At 47.1% G+C, this 17,923-nt stretch overlaps 1 protein-coding gene and 1 long non-coding RNA gene across 2 annotated transcripts in view; one reads left to right on the forward strand and one right to left on the reverse strand.

Moving 5' to 3' along the window:
* Positions 1 to 784: 784 nt before the first annotated feature.
* LOC132396167 (phosphatidylinositol transfer protein alpha isoform-like) overlaps positions 785 to 17,923 on the forward strand; it is a 78,735-nt gene continuing 61,596 nt past the window's right edge. The window contains exon 1 of the mRNA XM_059973708.1: positions 785 to 831. Within this exon, the coding sequence (XP_059829691.1) occupies positions 800 to 831 (32 nt within the window). The 5' untranslated portion in view covers positions 785 to 799. The remainder of the gene's footprint in view (positions 832 to 17,923) is intronic.
* Positions 11,209 to 15,931, reverse strand: LOC132395132 (uncharacterized). The gene is made up of 3 exons (XR_009512539.1): positions 15,655 to 15,931; positions 13,506 to 13,587; positions 11,209 to 11,691 (listed from the first exon to the last, which is right to left on the reverse strand). It is a non-coding gene; the product is annotated as an uncharacterized LOC132395132 (long non-coding RNA).

A 17,923-nucleotide genomic window follows, 5' to 3' on the forward strand; every position in this document is an offset into this window, starting at 1 on the left:
AGGCCTGCAATGTGGTGCTGACCCCACCCTTTAACCTCTAAGATCAACCTCTCACATGACCCTTCATTTTCCTATCATTTATGTGCCTATATAAGATTTTCTGAGATGTTCCTGATGTGTTTGCCTCGACCACCACTCCTGTGAGCGGGATCCACACACCCTCTACTCTTGTGTAAAACACACCTACCTCTGACATCCCCCTCTATCCTGTCCGATTCATTGCTCTGATGCCCTGATCAGGGGAGCATTGGAGAAGAAAATGGTTTCTGACACTGATAGCACTTGAATTTGCTTCAAGCTGCTCACGACAAGATCCTTGGTTTCCCCTTGAATTCATCCCAAGGTTTCAGTAATCCTTTGAATCACATGCCCACATTATTCTGCCGGTATTGAGTCACAGCTTACAATGTTTGTACAAAAGGATTAATGATGCACTCTGAGACGTCTTCCTATAACACCAGATATTTGCAACTTAGATTTGTATATTTATTAGACAGGTTGTCTTAGTAACAAGGGGCAGGATTGAAAAATGGACTGTAGCAGCATTAGTGTAACTTTGTCTGCCCTCTAACCAAGACTTGTCTCATTATTATGCAGAACAGTAAATGTGAGCCCTGAGATCAGATCCAGTTAGTGTGTAAACTTGTTGACCATGCTGAAATCAGTTCATAACACTCTTCTCCGCAATATCTCATCATTCTTCACAGAACAACCACAGTGAGAAGAAGGGTGAGACCCTGCCTTTGTGGGAGTGTTACAAAGGCACAGGGATCACTCAGGTTTCTGGCTGTGAACGTTGATGGCCTGTTGTACTTTGAAACCAGCTTCCTGGTAAGCGTTGGCCTCTGATTCACCAGGTTCTGATAATGACCCTTTCAGCCTTTTCTCATCCACAGCTATGATTTTGTCAGGCCTTGCAATGTCATGTCTGTACTCTACAATTCAGTGTGTTCCCACTTAGATCACTGCTGTGCCTTTAAACTCTGGAATTGCCTGCCCGAAACCCTATCACTAAATCTTCATTTTCCAAATAGATATTTTGGGGGGCTTTTTGGTGCTGGATTACCTCACTTGAATTCCTATTAGAGAAAATATTCAAAAATTTGAAGCCTCGATCACGCCATACCCTGCCTGATCTCTCTGCAGCACATGTTGATAGGTACTCAACTGTTTAACAGCATAACACATCCAGTACACACCTTGTTGCAGTCCACAGTGACAGTGTTTCACTATGAATCATATCAGCCTACCACAACAGTACCGTACCCCGGTGTCACACAGCGACGGTACCGTACCCCGGTGTCACACAGCGACGGTACCGTACCCCGGTGTCACACAGCGACGGTACCGTACCCCGGTGTCACACAGCGACGGTACCGTACCCCGGTGTCACACAGCGACGGTACCGTACCCCGGTGTCACACAGCGACGGTACCGTACCCCGGTGTCACACAGCGACAGACCCGTCCGCTCCGGTACCGTACCCCGGTGTCACACAGCGACGGTACCGCACCCCGGTGTCACACAGCGACGGTACCGCACCCCGGTGTCACACAGCGACGGTACCGCACCCCGGTGTCACACAGCGACGGTACCGCACCCCGGTGTCACACAGCGACGGTACCGCACCCCGGTGTCACACAGCGACGGTACCGCACCCCGGTGTCACACAGCGACGGTACCGCACCCCGGTGTCACACAGCGACGGTACCGCACCCCGGTGTCACACAGCGACGGTACCGCACCCCGGTGTCACACAGCGACGGTACCGCACCCCGGTGTCACACAGCGACGGTACCGCACCCCGGTGTCACACAGCGACGGTACCGCACCCCGGTGTCACACAGCGACGGTACCGCACCCCGGTGTCACACAGCGACGGTACCGCACCCCGGTGTCACACAGCGACGGTACCGCACCCCGGTGTCACACAGCGACAGACCCGTCCGCTCCGGTACCGCACCCCGGTGTCACACAGCGACGGTACCGCACCCCGGTGTCACACAGCGACAGACCCGTCCCCACCGGTACCGCACCCCGGTGTCACACAGCGACAGACCCGTCCGCTCCGGTACTGTGTCCCGGAGATCTGGTGTGATAGAACTGATGCCGAGCTTCTTTGAGTGTGCTGTTTCTGGGCGCTCTGTTCCTGCCGTATTTCTGTGCTTTTTCTTGACCACTTGCCCATGTGATTGTCCTGTGTGTAGGGTGGGTGAGTGGTCTGATTGGGTTGTGTGGGAGAAAAATGGCATTTGATTAGTGGTGGTTGGACAATGGGACTGAAGAACCTGTCCTGTGTGACCCTGATACTCTAGCTGGCCCGCCGCTGTGCGCTATAATTACTTCTGACGAGAGGTGGCATGTTAGCAGCCCCTTCCAGCCCAATAATGGTACTGGCATTGTCGCAGTATTACACTAATCACTGCCATGCTGCCCCAATGCAGTGAGGATCCGGCCCCACCAGTGCTGAACTCAGGACCCCTCTGTGATTATTTTCTGTGGACGTGCCTGCGTTCAGAATGTAAATGTACAGAACTTCATTGCTGGCTGAGTGAAGTTGTTCACATTCTCGGCTTCACATTTTATTTGTCAATGCCAATACTGCAGAAGGCTGGTGAATCCTTTTCACTTCTTAAAGGGAGTCTCACCTGGTGAGAATTTACAATGCATCGGTGATGCTTTAGATTCAGAAGATCGCCCGTGAAATAGTGGGGTTGTCAAGAACCTATCTCCCAACTGCACAAAGGGCTGTGGTACCTGTGGCCAAAGAGGAGGCTGAGGGCGATATGAGAGAGGCTTATAAGATTCAGAGGCATAGGTAGAGTAGACAGATAGTATCTTTTTCCCCAGGCTTGAAATTTCTGATGGCAGAGGACGTGCGTTTAGGGTGAGAAAGGGATGGGATGGGAACTCTTTTTACACAGTGGTGGATGCTGGACTGCACTGCCGGGGGTGGTTGTACATAGAGACTGTTAGAGACATTTGGATAAGTACAGCAATACTGTGTAGGCAGGAGAGTTTAATAACCATTTGGTTACTAATTTAATTGGTTTGGCACAACATTGTGGGCCGAAGGGCCTTTTCCTGTGCTGTTCTAGGATCAAACATTTTATTTCTAACAGAAAGCCGGTTCTTGGTAGTTGTGAGCTGCAGTTGCCGGGTTCAGAACTGAAGTTGTGTATGAGTGTGAAAATCCTGAAGGATGGCAGAGGGTTTGGTTATTGAGGAAGGTTAAATCCCTGAATGTTTTCCCCATCACCTCAGGGAGAGAAGCAGGGGTCCGTAATGTAAAGTGGGTTGGTGGTCATGTCTCAGTAAAGCACAGAATGCTGGAGCAACCCAGCAGCATCTCGGGAGGGGCATCCTGGTGAAGGGTCGACCCAAAACGTTGACTATTTACTTCTCTTCATTGATGACTGCTGGACTGCAGAGTTCCGCCAGCATGTTGGGTGCATATCTCTGGATTTCCAACGTCATAAGACATAGTATCAGAATTAGGCCACTGCTTCTGATTCCGAACCCATTGAGTCTGCTCCACCATTCCATCATGGTTGATTTATGATCCTTCTCAACCCCATTCTCCTGCCTTCTTTCAAGTCTACAGAATCGCTTGAGACCACAATGAATTCTTTGGTTTTACTGTCGCTGTGTGTGAGGTTGTTGCTGTGACACCACTTAAGCAGCTAATCTGTACACCTCCTCGTTACCATCTGCGACTCTGCCAACACTGATGCTATGAGTGAATTTATAGAAAATGTTTGAGCTTGGTACTCCTGGTCCAGGGTACGAGGGGACTTTGAGTTTGTTCCAAAAATAGAACTGCCATCAGTAAAATTGAGCCGGAGCTTCTCACATTCCCATTTTCCCCACCCTCCATTACACTGAAACCCTCCTGCCCTCTTGGCAAGATGTCAACAATTCCACGATGCTGCTTCCAAGAGAAGCCAGCTAAGTGTCCGGGAGTATTTATCATGAAAATGGTCATTACTGCGTTGCTGTTCGCGGGATTTCCTGCATCACAAGCGTGACTGCACGTTGCCAGTCGCAGGTGCCTTGAGCCACCCAGGGGTGGTGAGACCCCTTAAACAGGGGGTCCCTCAACTCTTCTGTGCAGTTAACCCAAGGCTCCATGGACCCCAGGTTGGGATCCCCCATGTTAAAGCAATGCCTGCTTCCAGTCATTGTATCTACTGTGTGCCTTTTCTTTTTCTATAGAACACCCTCCACCTTCCTTTTTGCTGGTGACAAACAGCGGCCAACATCCAGTACATCATCTGCTTACATCCCTTGAAGAGTGGAGTGATACTTGCAATTTTCCAGTCTTCCGGAACCATTCCAGAATATAGTGATACGTGATCATTGTTAATGCACCCACAATCTCTTCAGCCACCTCTTTCAGAACTCTGGGGTGTACACCATCTGGTCCAGGTGACTTATCTACCTTCAGACCTTTCAGTTTCCCAAGAACCTTCTCTCTGGCTATGGTAACTCCATGACCCCTGACACCTGGAGCTTCCACCATACTGCTCATGTCCTCAACAGTGAATAAAATATTCTGGTTCATCTGCCATTTCCTTGTCCCTGTGCTACCTCTCGCATCATTTTCTAGTGGTCCAACATCCACTCTCGCCTTACTTTTACATTTTTTAGTATAAAATGGGTTTAGGATGAGAGGAGAAAGATTTAAAAGGGGTCACCCAGAAGGTGAGTTTGTGGAACAAAGTACCAGATAAAGGGTTGAGGCAGTACGATAGTACCAGTGAAAGGCTCGTCACATGAGGAGTGTTTGATGGCTCGTGGTCTCTACTCTCTGGATTTCAGAAGAATGAGGGGTGGCCTCACTGAAACCTATTGAATGTGGAAAGGCCTTGGTAGAGTGGATGCTTCCTATGGTGAGGGAGTCTATGATCAGTGGACACAGCCTCAGAATAGAGGTGTCCATTTAGAATAGAGATGAAGTGGAATTTATTTAGCCAGAGTGGTGAATCTGGAATTCATTGTACAGGCGGCTGTGGAGGCCGAGTCATTGTGTCTAGAAAGGCAGGGGTCGATAGATTCTTGATTAGTCAGGGCATGAAGGGATACGGGGAGAAGGCAGGAGATTGGGGCTGAGAGGAACAATGAATCAGCCACGATGAAATGACAGTATATTTAATGGGCCAAATGGCCTAATTCTGCTTCTGTCTTCTGGTCTTATTGACGAATGAAGGGGTGGGGTTTGGAGAGAAATAGATTGAATGCGGCAAGTTGGAACTAGCTGGGTGAACACTGGTCAGCACGGAGTGTTGAGGATGAATGGCTTGTATCTACTCTGACTCAGCAGGCAAGTAAAGGGACAGAATGTGATTCGGATTGCTGTGAGCTAGTACACAGTGGACCAAATGGTTTCCTATGTGAGATCTGAACGATTGTTTGTTCTGTAGTTCTTGCTTTAAGAGCTAGAGAGGAAGTTGAGTGTCTGCCAGGGTTTCAGGTTGAGTCATGCTCAATATCTGTGGTGTGAATCTCTTGGCGTGTTCTTAGGTTTTTCCTTTACAGAGTGTTAAATTCCAAGAGAGGAGTTTGCAAGGACCTGTACCCCACGCTGACGACAACCTGAACACAGCTTCAGATTGTCCTCGAAGCAGTCACTCTAAACCAGAGCCTGGAGGAAAGATGAGCACCACCTTCCTGTTTAAATCAAAGCCACTGCCACTTGCTATGGTCTGTAACCAGTGCCCTGCCATTTGCCTATCGCGAGTCTCAACACAGTGATTCTCTCACCGCTAACAATTGCGTTTCTGCCTCCACTTCCTTGGCTAGGGCAGGTGGAAGTCCCTGAGGGAATTTTCCTGTCTTCCTGTGCAACTGTGAACCAAGGGGTAGACCAGGGACCCTTGTCCACCCACAGCGGCAGTCACTCCTCACTCCCTTACTGGCCTGTTGGTCCATGGCCTTCTCCATTGCTAACAAGAGGCCAATCACAACTTGGAAAAGTATCTTATTCCCCCAGGTAGCTGACAGCAAAAATGTGTGAGCTCTTGTTTATTCAGCCAGCCAGCAACCCTCAATTTAACCCTAGCTTAATCACAGGACATTTACAATGGCCAATTAATCCACTAGCCCGTCTTTGGACTGTGGGAGGGAACTGGAGCCCATGGAGGAAACTCTTGCAGTCACAGGGAGAATGAGCAAACTCCTTACAGACAGCAGTGCAATTGATCTCCGAACTTCAGAAGTACCCGAGCTGTGATAGTGGTGCACTAACCATTATGCTACAGTGGTGCCTTGTTAATTTAAAGCCCCAGTTTTACCTAACCTACTCCCTGCCCAGCTACGCTCATCAGTCTTCACCCTCTGTTCCTCCCTCCGTCCACTCTCCCACCTTGTTCCATCTGTCCATCTCCTCCTCTACCCCCCCCCCCCCCCCCCCAAATCTGGCACCTGCTGTCACCAACCGGTCCCTTTAAGCTGCTGAATACTCTCCAGTTGCCTTTCTGATCCATTCCAGTCCTGATGCAGGGCCTCCACCTGAAAAATGTACTCGTGCCTCTACAGGTGCTGCTCAGCCTGCTGCATTTTCCCTGTGGGACAGGCAGTTTTGTAGTGGAGGAGAAGCTGATAGCTTCCTGACACAAAAGCGCTCTCAAATCTGGATTGCTTTTTCTTGCATTGTGAATGTTGTGATGAAGCCCAGTTGGAATTGATCACTGAGAGGATATTATTCCTGTAGAAGTGGATGCTGGCGGGCATTGTAACTGTTGAGTGCACCATCCTGAGCCTTATTCTCTCAAACCTGCTGTAGGAATTCAGGAATCAGGCAGCATCTGTGAAGTGAGAGGGTTGTATGACACCTCTGCAGCAGGAATGAGAATGTAGAGACCATGAGATGGTGAGCTGAATGGTCTAATTCTGCTTCTCCAAGTCTGCTCCATTATCCCTCTCAAGCTCATTCTCCTGCCTTCTCCCCATAACCTTTCACACCCTGACCAGACAAGAAGCTATCACCCTTAGCTTTGAATAAACTCAATGGTGTCCTCCACAGCTGCGTGTGGCAATGAATTCCACAAGTTCACTACCCTCTGGCTAAAGAGATTCCTTCTTATCTCTGCTCTGAATGGACAACCCTCTATTTTGAGGCTGTGCCCTCCGGTCCTAGACTCACCCCACTATAGGAAACATCCTCTCCACATCCACCCTATCCAGACCTTTCAATATTCGATGTTTCAATGAGATTCCACCCCCCCCCCCCCCAAACCATTCTTCTAAACTAGTGAGTACAGGCCCAGAGCCATCAAACGCTCGCATGTTAACCCTTTCATTCCCAAGGTCATTCTCATAGGCCTCTAGATTCAGGCCTGATTAAGCATCTTGGTCCAAAACATCGACTGTTTATTCCTCTCCATAGATGCTGCCTGACCAGCTGAATTCCTTTAGTATTTTGTCTGTTACTTCTGATCCATGGACCCCTTGCTTAATGATACTGGTCCATGGCATAAAAAAGGTTGGGAACTGCTGCTCCGGATGGAGTTGGAGGTGAGGGGTTGGTAGATGATAGGTGGGACCAAGGAAGGAGTGAAATGTTGGGGAGATGGTGCTGGGAGGAGTGGAGTTGGCAATGAGGCTGGTGGATAATGGGAGATCAGGGGAGTACGTGGGGGAGGGGGCAGAGGGAATGGTGGAGAGAAGATGGAAGTGGACAAGAGATGCAAGAGCCTACAGTTGCTGGTGGCAATTGGAACCAGGGCTGATGAGCAGAGGAAGCCTATTTGGAGAAGATATGGACCTAGTAGCTTCAGTGGGTGTAGAGGGCTTGGGGGTGGGGTTAGTGGGAGAAAACTTGGTGGATCAGAAGGTGCTCCCACTCTTCCAGGGCCAGTCTCTCTTCCCCCAGCTCTATCACCACCATGCCAGCATTAAAACCACTCATTCCCAAGTGCCCTTGGTATCCAGACAGTTGGTCGTCTGCATTGCTCGAAACCACAGGATGCAGAGGTAGGCTATTGGGCCCACCAAGTCTACTTCACAGATCAGTTGCATGTGGAGAATAAATCATCATCTCCACAAGAAGCCAACCGGCCAAGGCTTACATTTTCTTCGGATTAGAGACTGTTAGTGGAAAATGGGAAAGATGGTGATTCACACTGTTCTACAATTCCTTGATTTTAATTTGAAATTTATTTATATTAATCAGAATATTTGTAAGTCATACTTTATCATCCCCATTCAAGATTGGGAGTGTTGTGAAGCACAGGGATCCAGGAGTTAGGAATACATAGTTTGCTGAAATCGTCCTCACAGGTAGATGGGGTGGAGAAAGCATTTGGCACGCCAACCTTAATTGGTAGAGAGACTTTGAGAATAGGAGTTGAGGCGTTATGTCACATCTACATGAGAACACAGTGAAATTCGCCATTTGCATCGGCGGTCATCGCAGTCCGAGGATGTGCTGGGGACGTCTGTGAGGGTCGTTGTTATTCCAGCGCCAACTCACTAATGCCTACAGTGTCTTTGGGCTGTGGGATCTCACGGGGAGATTGTGCGGACTCCTCGCAGACAGCAGTGGGAATTGAACCCACTGTAAAGCGTTGTGCTAACGGCCGTGCTTGTTCTGGAGTTGTGCACAATGTTGGTGTAATTGCACTAGTGTACAGCTCTGGTTGCCATCTTATGGGAAATACTGATGTACTATCACCGCCATATGTCGTGGAATTTGTCGTCTTTGGGGCAGCGGTACAATGCAATGCATAATAAAAACTGAATTGCTGGAAGTGTATGTTAAATAGTTGAATTAAATAAGTAGTGCAAAAATAAAGCAGGGGGTAGTGTTGGTGGGTTCATTCAGAAATTGGATGGCAGAGGGGAAGAAGATGTTTCTGTGTCACTGAGTGTGTGCCTTCACACTTCTCTACCTCCTTCCCCATGCTAGCAGTGAGGACAGGGCATGTCCTGGGTGGTGGGAGTTATTAATGATGGATGCCTTATTTTCGAGGCATCGTTTCTTGAAGATGTCTTGGATACTTTGGTGGCTGCCAGTGCCCATGATGGAGCTGACTAAGTTTACAACTCTGCAGCTTACTTCGATCCTTTGCAGTACATGCACTACCCTGCCCCTTATACCAGGCGATAATGCAGCTCTCCACAGTATATTTGTAGACATTTTCAAGTGTCTTTGGTGACATACAAAATCTCCTCAAACTCCTAATGAAATAAAGCTGCATGGATATGTTGGGTCCAGGAACTTGAAATTGCTCACCCTTTCCACTTCTGATTGATCTGAGGACTGGTGTGTTCCCTTGTCTTACCCTTTCCAAAGTCCACAATCGGCTCTTTGCTGTCACTGATGTTGTGTCCAAAGTTGTTGCTGCGACACCACTCAACTAGCTGATGTATCTCGCTCATGTACACCCTCTTGTTATCATCTGAAATTCTGCCAACAATAACATTGTCAACAAATTTATAGATAGCATTTCAGCTGTGCCTAGCCACCCTGTGGATTTGCGTTGAATCAAATCGGCGAGGATTGTGCTGGGGCAGTGCACGAGTGCCTTACTCATCAACATTGAGTTGTCCACAACTCACCAACCCTAACCTGTACGTCTTTGGAATTGGGGAGGAAATCCTTGGGGCAATTTCCAGCATGCAAACTTCAGGAAGTGAAGCTGATCACTGGGTGCTGTAAAGTGATCGTGCTAACTGTTAACACCTGTTCAATTGTAAATAGTTTAAAGATGTCATTAAATGAGTAAGATTTCAAAAGATTTATGGACCAAATTATAAGGAGTGGTAAGGCAGACTGGGACTTTATTCCTCGGGACTTAGGAGATGGAGCAGTGATTTTAGGGAAGTATAAAATCATGAGAGGAATAAATGTGGTGAACACACAGCCTTTTCCCCGGGGAGGGGAGCTAAACACTACAGGGCATTAGTTTAAGTTGAGAGGTGAATGATGCGAAACTTCCCCCGGAGGGTGGTGAGGATATAGAATGAACTGCTGGACAAAGTAGTTGAGTAAAGTACAACATTTAGACTAGAAGTAGGCCCTTCATTGATTGGGGTCCTAGCTGTCTGTACGAGCCAGGGCAGTACAATATGGACAGCAAGCTGTTGTCCACACGGCAGGTTCCCCCTCTCCACGCAGCCGATGAATCCAAGGGGACGGCAGAGACCAGAGGCATCACAGGAGTTGCCAGTCAGCATTAAATGTAGGACTCTGGCTGCATATTTTCCCTTGGGATTTACTCCCGAAGCCTTCCCCGTGAATGGGTATAGTTGCAAGGCAGTGGAGGTTTGAGATCAGTTTTCCATCTAGCTGAGCTGCCAACCACAGCTGATGAGCTCCATCCGCACAAAGTGACTGGATTAAGATGCTGGTAACCTGCCTTTGTCCTTCTCCTGTCGGTAGGAATGATTCTGCCAGGCTTAGTAGCTAGCTGCACGTGAAGGCCGGTAGCCTCCATGAACCAAGGGGCCTGCAGTATCCACCACTCACTAAAGATCTCTGGAGAGCTGGTCACACTCTCCAAGGACACCCTGGTATCTTGAGGGTGGCTACTGACAAGATAGAGGTGAACCAGCCAGCCCCCGCTTCCAATATTCAGTATTTAAGATTTAGAAATCTTGTAAAATTCATGTGCATTTTTAAAAGTGGTCAGATGGTTGCCGAAATGTTTATTCCCCAGGCCGTTGATGGTCACCACACTGGGAATGTGTCTGTTGTGTTTGCTTTGGCCTATTTATTTCCAATATCTGCACATTTCCTTAGTGAGGGGCTGGGAGACGGCCCACTTATTACTGGGCTTACATGGCAGAGAAGTCATCGACAGGGAGAGGACTGAAGCTTTTCTTAAAAAGGAAAAGTTGTAAAGCTTGTGCTGAGCAGATAGTGCCACAGAATCACTGGTGGTGCTTTTGGCTGAGTGGTCATCGGGCTGTATCAAAGTGCTGGAGGTATTCGCTATATGCATTAAATATGTTAGCAAATTGATAATGTTACTGTTTATTACATACAAGAATTTTACAAGATTTCTTTAGAGCAGATAGTCAAAACTACCCAACGATTCATTGGCACCAGCCTACCCGTCCTCGAGGATATACTGTATATACAGGGAAAAGGCCAGTAACATCATGAAGGATACCACTCACCCTGCTCATGGACTGCTTGTCCCACTCCCATTACAGGGAAGGCTACATAGCATCCACGCCACGACTACCAGATTCTCAGTTCCTCTCCCCAAGCAGTGAGACTGATTGACGCCACCACCCACTCACCCATCCCAACCACCACTACTTTCTCATTTCCTGTCAGTCACCTTGTGTACAGACACTCCTGTGCCTGGCGTCACTTTATGAAATACAATCAATCTGTGTCTACAATCAGCTTCTGGCCCCTGGCCTGGATTCACAGACTCCAGACCCACCGATCCAGGTGTTGGTCTGCAGGACCTGCTGACTGGATTCTGACTTTGGGCTAAGTTGTGGAGTCAGATCAGTGTTGAGCTGAGTGAAGTTATTCATTCACTCTGTTTCCATACCAGGCTGATGATACTCTCCACTGTGCATCTATAGAAGCCGTTTCAGATGTCATGCTGAATTGAGCAAACCTGTAAGAAGGTAGAGGTACCATTGGACCTTCTGTGAAAGCACTTGCGGTTAGTCCCAGAACTGATCCTGTGATATGAAAGTTAGAGTCTGTCTTGCAGGGTTGTAGATCTGGAAGAGGATGGAAATTGCAGACAGCAAGACTATGGTGGAATTTGACAAAGATGATACATCATTTGTGGTTTAACTTAGAGACACTTTCATAATCAGAATCAGGTTTATTATCACCAGCATGTGATATGAAATTCATTAACTTAGCAACAGTTCAATGCAATACATAATCTAGCAGAGAACAAAAATAATAAATAAGATAAATACAATAATAAACAAGTAAATCAATTGCATATATTGAATAGATTTTTAAAAAGTGCAAAAACAGAAATACTGTATATATTTAAAAAAAAGGTGAGGTAGTGTCCAAAGATTCAATGCTCATTTAGGAATTGGATGGCAGAGGGGAAGAAGCTGTCCCTGAATCACTGAGTGTGTCTTCAGGCACCTGTACCTTCTACCTGATGGTAACAGAAAAGGGCTTGCCCTGGGTGCTGGAGGTCCTTAGTAATGGATGCTGCCATTCTGAGACACCTCTTCCTCAAGATGTCCTGGGTACTTTGTAGGTCGGTACCCAAGATGGAGCTGACTAGATTTACAACCCTCTGCAGCTTCTTTTGGTCCTGGTGCAGTAGCCCCTCCATACCAGACAGTGATGCAGCCTGTCAGAATGCTCTCCATGGTACATCAATAGAATTTTTTGAGTGTATTTGTTGATGTGCCAAATCTCTTCAAACTCCTAATAAAGTATAGCCGCTGTCTTGCCTTCTTTATAACTACATCGATATGTTGAGACCAGGTTAGATCCTCAGAGATCGTGACATCCAGGAACTTGAAACCGCTCACCCTCTCCACTTCTGATCCCTCTATGAGGATCGGTGTGTGTTCCTTCGTCTTACCCTTCCTGAAGTCCACAATCAGCTCTTTTGTCTTACTAACAGTGAGTTCCAAGTTGTTGCTGCGGCACCACTTCACTAGTTGGCATATCTCACTCCTGTACGCCCTCTCGTCACCACCTGAGATTCTACCGACAATGGTTGTATCGTCAACAAATTTCTTGATGGTATTTGAGCTCTGCCTAGCCACAGAGTCATGTGTATATGGGGAGTAGAGCAGTGGCCAGTGCTGATGGGATATTTCAGCAGGTTTGCATGGGTCCACGGCTGAACGAAGGACAATGGCACTGGATTAGTGCAGTTGCTGACAACACAGGATGTTGGAGATTAAGATGGGTGTCTTTGATTCTGCTTCAGTAAGACAACCAAAGGTGACATCGTTGCGATGTCTAGCTTTGCTTCAGACAGTGTCACCGAGAGAGATCAAATCCGGCCAAAGTCACGGTGACCTGGGCCAGACTTGGGTGTCAGATTTTCTAATAGTTGGTTGAAATTTCACCTTGTCTGTATCTGACCCCAGGAGTGTGGGATGGGATGGTGTGGAGGGAGTTTCACTCTGTGTCTGACCCCGGGAATGTGTGATGGGACGGTGTGGAAGGAGTTTCACTCTGTGTCTGACCCTGGGAGTGTGTGATGGGACGGTGTGGAGGGAGATTCACTCTGTGTCTGACCCCGGGAGTGTGTGATGGGACGGTGTGGAGGGAGTTTCACTCTGTGTCTGACCCTGGGAGTGTGTGATGGGACTGTGTGGAGGGAGCTTCACCCTGTGTCTGACCCCGGGAGTGTGTGATGGGACAGTGTGGAGGAGTTTCACTCTGTGTCTGACCCCGGGATTGTGTGGAGGGAGTTTCACTCTGTCTGGCCCTCTTTTTTTTTAATCCTTTATTTTCAGGCCCACATTTTGTGCATTCTTTTTTTAATATTAAAAATTTATGAAAAGAATATTACCCAATCTATTGAATACAATTTTTATCTTACCTTAAAATAAGGAATGTGCTTGCTTTTCAGGGCATGCTGCCAAGGCGCATCAGTGATTCTTGATTTGCCGAGTACTTGAGAGCTTGAGTGAAATACGAGGATATTTTTTAGACTTCCGAAAAGTGAGAGGTGGCATGAATGAAATTTTCAGCTGACTGGATGGAGTGATTAGAATTGGATTTCCCTTTGTCTTGTCCATAACTAGTGGTCACAGTCTCTGAAATGTTGGTATTCTGATCAGGACTGCAGTGTGTTTTTCATGAAGTGTATATGGAGAGTTCTGTTTCAGGAGGTCACTAAAACTCAGTAATGCAGATGTAAATGGGGCAGGGAGGTAGGAGCAAGGTAGATCAGACTTGATCTTGTTGAATGGAGAAGGCTTTAGGGGCCCAGTGCTGATCCCATTTCTTGTTATGTAAGTGTTCTGTAAAGCTAGCTGAATAAATCATTTTAATCTGCTCAGCAGACTTTGTTTTCACAGGGAATGCAGGGTCCGGAACCAAACAATGTTTAGAGTTAAGTGGGGGATTTTGCTATCAGGCATACCAGTTGCACTTGTGTGAGAATCCCCACTCCTGGTGTACGTGACCAGCAATTTGGTGCACGCAGTGAATTGTAACAGCACAGGCCTTCGATGCGTACCAGTCCCAGTAATACGCGCCATTCTAGTGTAGTGGTCGACGTTAACGCTGTCACAGCTCCAGGGACCTGGTTCAATTACCGCTGCTGTCTGTAAGGTGTTTGTACGTTTATCTATCTAGAAATTTCTTGTGGAATAGGTTCTTCCAGCCCTTTCAGCCACCCCCATTAAACCCCAAGCTAATCACTGGACAATGTCCAGTGAACCTACCCGGGACGTCTTCATCCTGAGGGAGGAAATGAAAGCACCTGGAGGAACGCCAAACGTTCCATACAGAGACTCACAGATGGCACCAGAGGTGACCTCTGGAGTTGAAATAGTGTTACACTAACTGCTACACTACCATAGTACCCACTCTCCCTGTGACCTTGCTGAATTCCTCTGGGTGCTCTGGTTTCCTCCCACATTCCAAAGACCTGCTGATTGTAGGTTAATTGGTCAGGTGGGTGGAATTGGGCTTGCTGTATCTCTGCGTAATCTCATCATTACCAGTCCTGTACCCTTTGTAACTCTGCAAGTTATTGTCAGGTGTTTGTCTGAATCTTTGAAAGGCCTAACGAACCAGTGATGGGTGAGAAGAATTTTGCTCATTCTATTTGACCAGAACTTTGTCCATAAGAGTTGGGTGCAAAAGTAGGCCATTCAGCCCATCAAATCTGTTCTACTATTCAATCATTTATTTTCCCTCCAGCCCCCATTCTCCTGCCTTCTCCGCATAACCTTTGATGCCCTTGCTATTCAAGAACCTATCAACCGACACGCTAAATAGTCCGAAAGACTTAGCCTGCACAGTTTCTCGATTCATGGACCATTCTTTGTGTGTGTGTGTGTCACTCTGGCTTTCCAGCATCTACAGAATCTCTTGTGTTTACATTCCCTGTGCCCTCAGTTAACTAGGGTTAACCTTGTTTCTGTCACATCTCCCTTCAACCGTCTTTGCTCCGAGGCAAGCGATTGTCTTCTCACTTCAATATTACAGCTCCCCTCTTCCCTGGCATTGTGGAGTGAATCTGTCCTGCAGTATGTGAGGGATCACTGTAACTTTCCAAAGTGTGACCAGAATTTGACACGGCGTTGTGCAGCCTGTGCATCAAAATCAGGTTTAATATCATCGGCATATGCCATAAAATTTGTTAACTGTGGCATACATGATAAATATAGAAAAAATGAATTACGGTAAGCATATGTCTATTAAATAGGTTAAAATTAGTGAAAAATCAAATTAAAAGCATTGAGGTAGTCTTCATGGGTTCAATGACCATTTAGGAATCGGATGGCAGAAGGGAAGAAGCTATTCCTGAATCACTGAGTGTGTGACTTCAGGCTTCTGTACCTTCTTCCTGATGGTAATAGTGAGAAAAGGGCATGCCCTGGGTGGTGGGGGTGCTTAATGATGGACACTGCCTTTCTGAGGCTCTGCTCCTTGAAGATGTCTCTCTTCTTTTCCCACCAACACTGAGCAGCAAGAATAAATTTATTGCTGAATGCACAGGTGCAAGAAAAACTTACCTAGAGCAATATCAGTATGTGATAATTTGGTTGAAGGGAAGTAGTTGTTCCTGAACCTGGTGGTGTGGGACTTCGGTCTTCTGTACCTCCTGCCCGATGGCAGCTGTGAGAAGATGGTGCGGCCAGGATGGTTGACGTTGCCTCCTGTAGATACTCCTGATGGTGAGGGACGTGTCTGTGATGGATTGGGCCAAGTCTGCTACTGGAATAGCCGTACCGGACTGTGATGCAGCCGGTCAGGACACTTGCTACGTGGAGCAGGAGCAGTGATCCTGGGTGTGCTCTGCTCATGCTGTTTGTTTTTCTTGGTGCAAGTATTTGTTGGGAGGGTGGAGTTGTGGGTGTGGTGGGAGAGCCCTTGAGTAATTCCCTTCTGTCTAAGTCTTCGAGGTTTGCAGGCAGCGCTAATACTGAGTATTTATTTTACCTTTTTGAATTAAAATCATGGTTATCTGTTGCTATTTTTAAAAAAATATATTGTACAATCTCTCAGTATACACTTGATTTTCCAGCCTGTGTTTTGTTCTGCTGGCTGCTGGCCAAATGGTAAAACGCCCAAACTTGCTGAAATCAGCAGTCGTACAGTATCTTGAATGTGGTCTCAGCAGCTGGGGGATGTTGCTGCTGTCGTCCCCCCACCCCCAAAAAATGTTTTACAGTGGAAAGGGTCCTCTGCATCAGATCAGAGATTCCCTCGGCACAAACTGGTTCAGACTCAGTTCTGAATCCCCCAGCTCTCTAATAAGGAATATCTGCAAGCCATACACTGGCCGGAGTCCTTAATTCCTTTAACCCTCAGGCCACCGGTTTTTTGGAATGCAATGTTTCATCCCTTAAATACGAAGGAGAAATAATTCAGATGCTGGAGTTGTGAAGTGAAAATAGATCCTGGAAATGGCAGGATAGGCAGCATTTGTGGTACCAAACAATATTTCAAACAGGTGACCTTGAGAGGTCGTTCCCTAATATCCAAATCGGGTTCATTGTCACTGACGTGTTGTTTTGTGGCAGCAAGGCGCAACATTACAATAGGAAATATTTTTTTAAAAAGGAATGCTTGAAGGAAGTAAGGTAGTGTTCATGGATCATTCGGAAATCAGATGGCGGAGGGGAAGAAGCTGTTCCTAAATGTGTGTGAGTCTTGAGGCTTCTGTACCACCTCCCTGTTGGCAACAATGCAAAAGTGGCATGTATAGGGTGGTGAGGGTTATTAATGTCCAAGAATACTACCTGAGCAGGTTTGGACCCTAAACGTCAACCATTCCTTTCCTCCCATAGATACTGTCTGACCTGCCAGGTCCCTCTAGGAGGTAATTTGTTACCCCAGATTCCTGCATCTGCCTCCATTTGAAACACCACCTGTTTCTGCTGCCTGATCTCCTGAATATTTCCAGCATTTTTCTGGTTTCTGTAAGCTGCAGAGCTTGCTCACAAGCACCCTTACCAAGAGTGATTATGGAACATAGTACAGGCCCTTCGGCCCACAATATTGTGCCCACCTCTCAACTTAAGCCTTCCCTCCTGTACGGCCCGCCAATTTTTTTATTTGCACAATTTGTCTTTATTGCATGTTGGTTAGTTGTCAGTGTTTGTGTAGTTTTTCATAAATTCTATTCTATTTCATTATTTTCCTGTAAATGCCTGCAAGAAAATGAATTGAATCTCATGGTGGTAAATGGTGCAACAGTCTTGGGTACATAATACTGTAGTAATTTTATGTATTGCACTGTACTGCTGCTGCAAAAAAAATTTTATGGAGTGATAAACTGATTCTAATATTAGATTAGACTCAACAGAAATGTGGGTCTTTATTGTGGACTGAGAGTGGGAAGGGAGCAGAGAGGGTGGAATCATAGTTGGGAAAAGGGGAAGGGAGAGGGGAGGGAGCAGGAAGCACCAGAGAGACTTTCTGTAAAGATCAATAAACCAATTGTTTGGAATCAAATAACCTTGCCTGGTGCTTCAGGGCTGGGTGTGTCTGCACCCACCCTGGTATTCCTCAGCCACCTGCTCCAAACCCTTTCTGCAGCACTCCACCCTTGCCGTTCCCAACAACAAAGGTTTTTGCATGGTAGAGGAATTAAGGGTTACGGGGAAAAGGCAGGTAAGTGGAGATGAGTCCATGGCCAGATCAGCCATGATCATTTTGAACGGCCGAGCAGGCTCAATGGGCCAGAGAGGCTAGTCCTGCTCCCATTTCTTACATTCATATGTTCTAACCTTTGCCCTCCTGCCGGATTTACAACCTCGCTCTCCACTGCACGTTGAC

The sequence above is a fragment of the Hypanus sabinus genome, chromosome 6 (genome assembly GCF_030144855.1).
Source record: "Hypanus sabinus isolate sHypSab1 chromosome 6, sHypSab1.hap1, whole genome shotgun sequence".
NCBI lineage: Eukaryota > Metazoa > Chordata > Chondrichthyes > Myliobatiformes > Dasyatidae > Hypanus > Hypanus sabinus.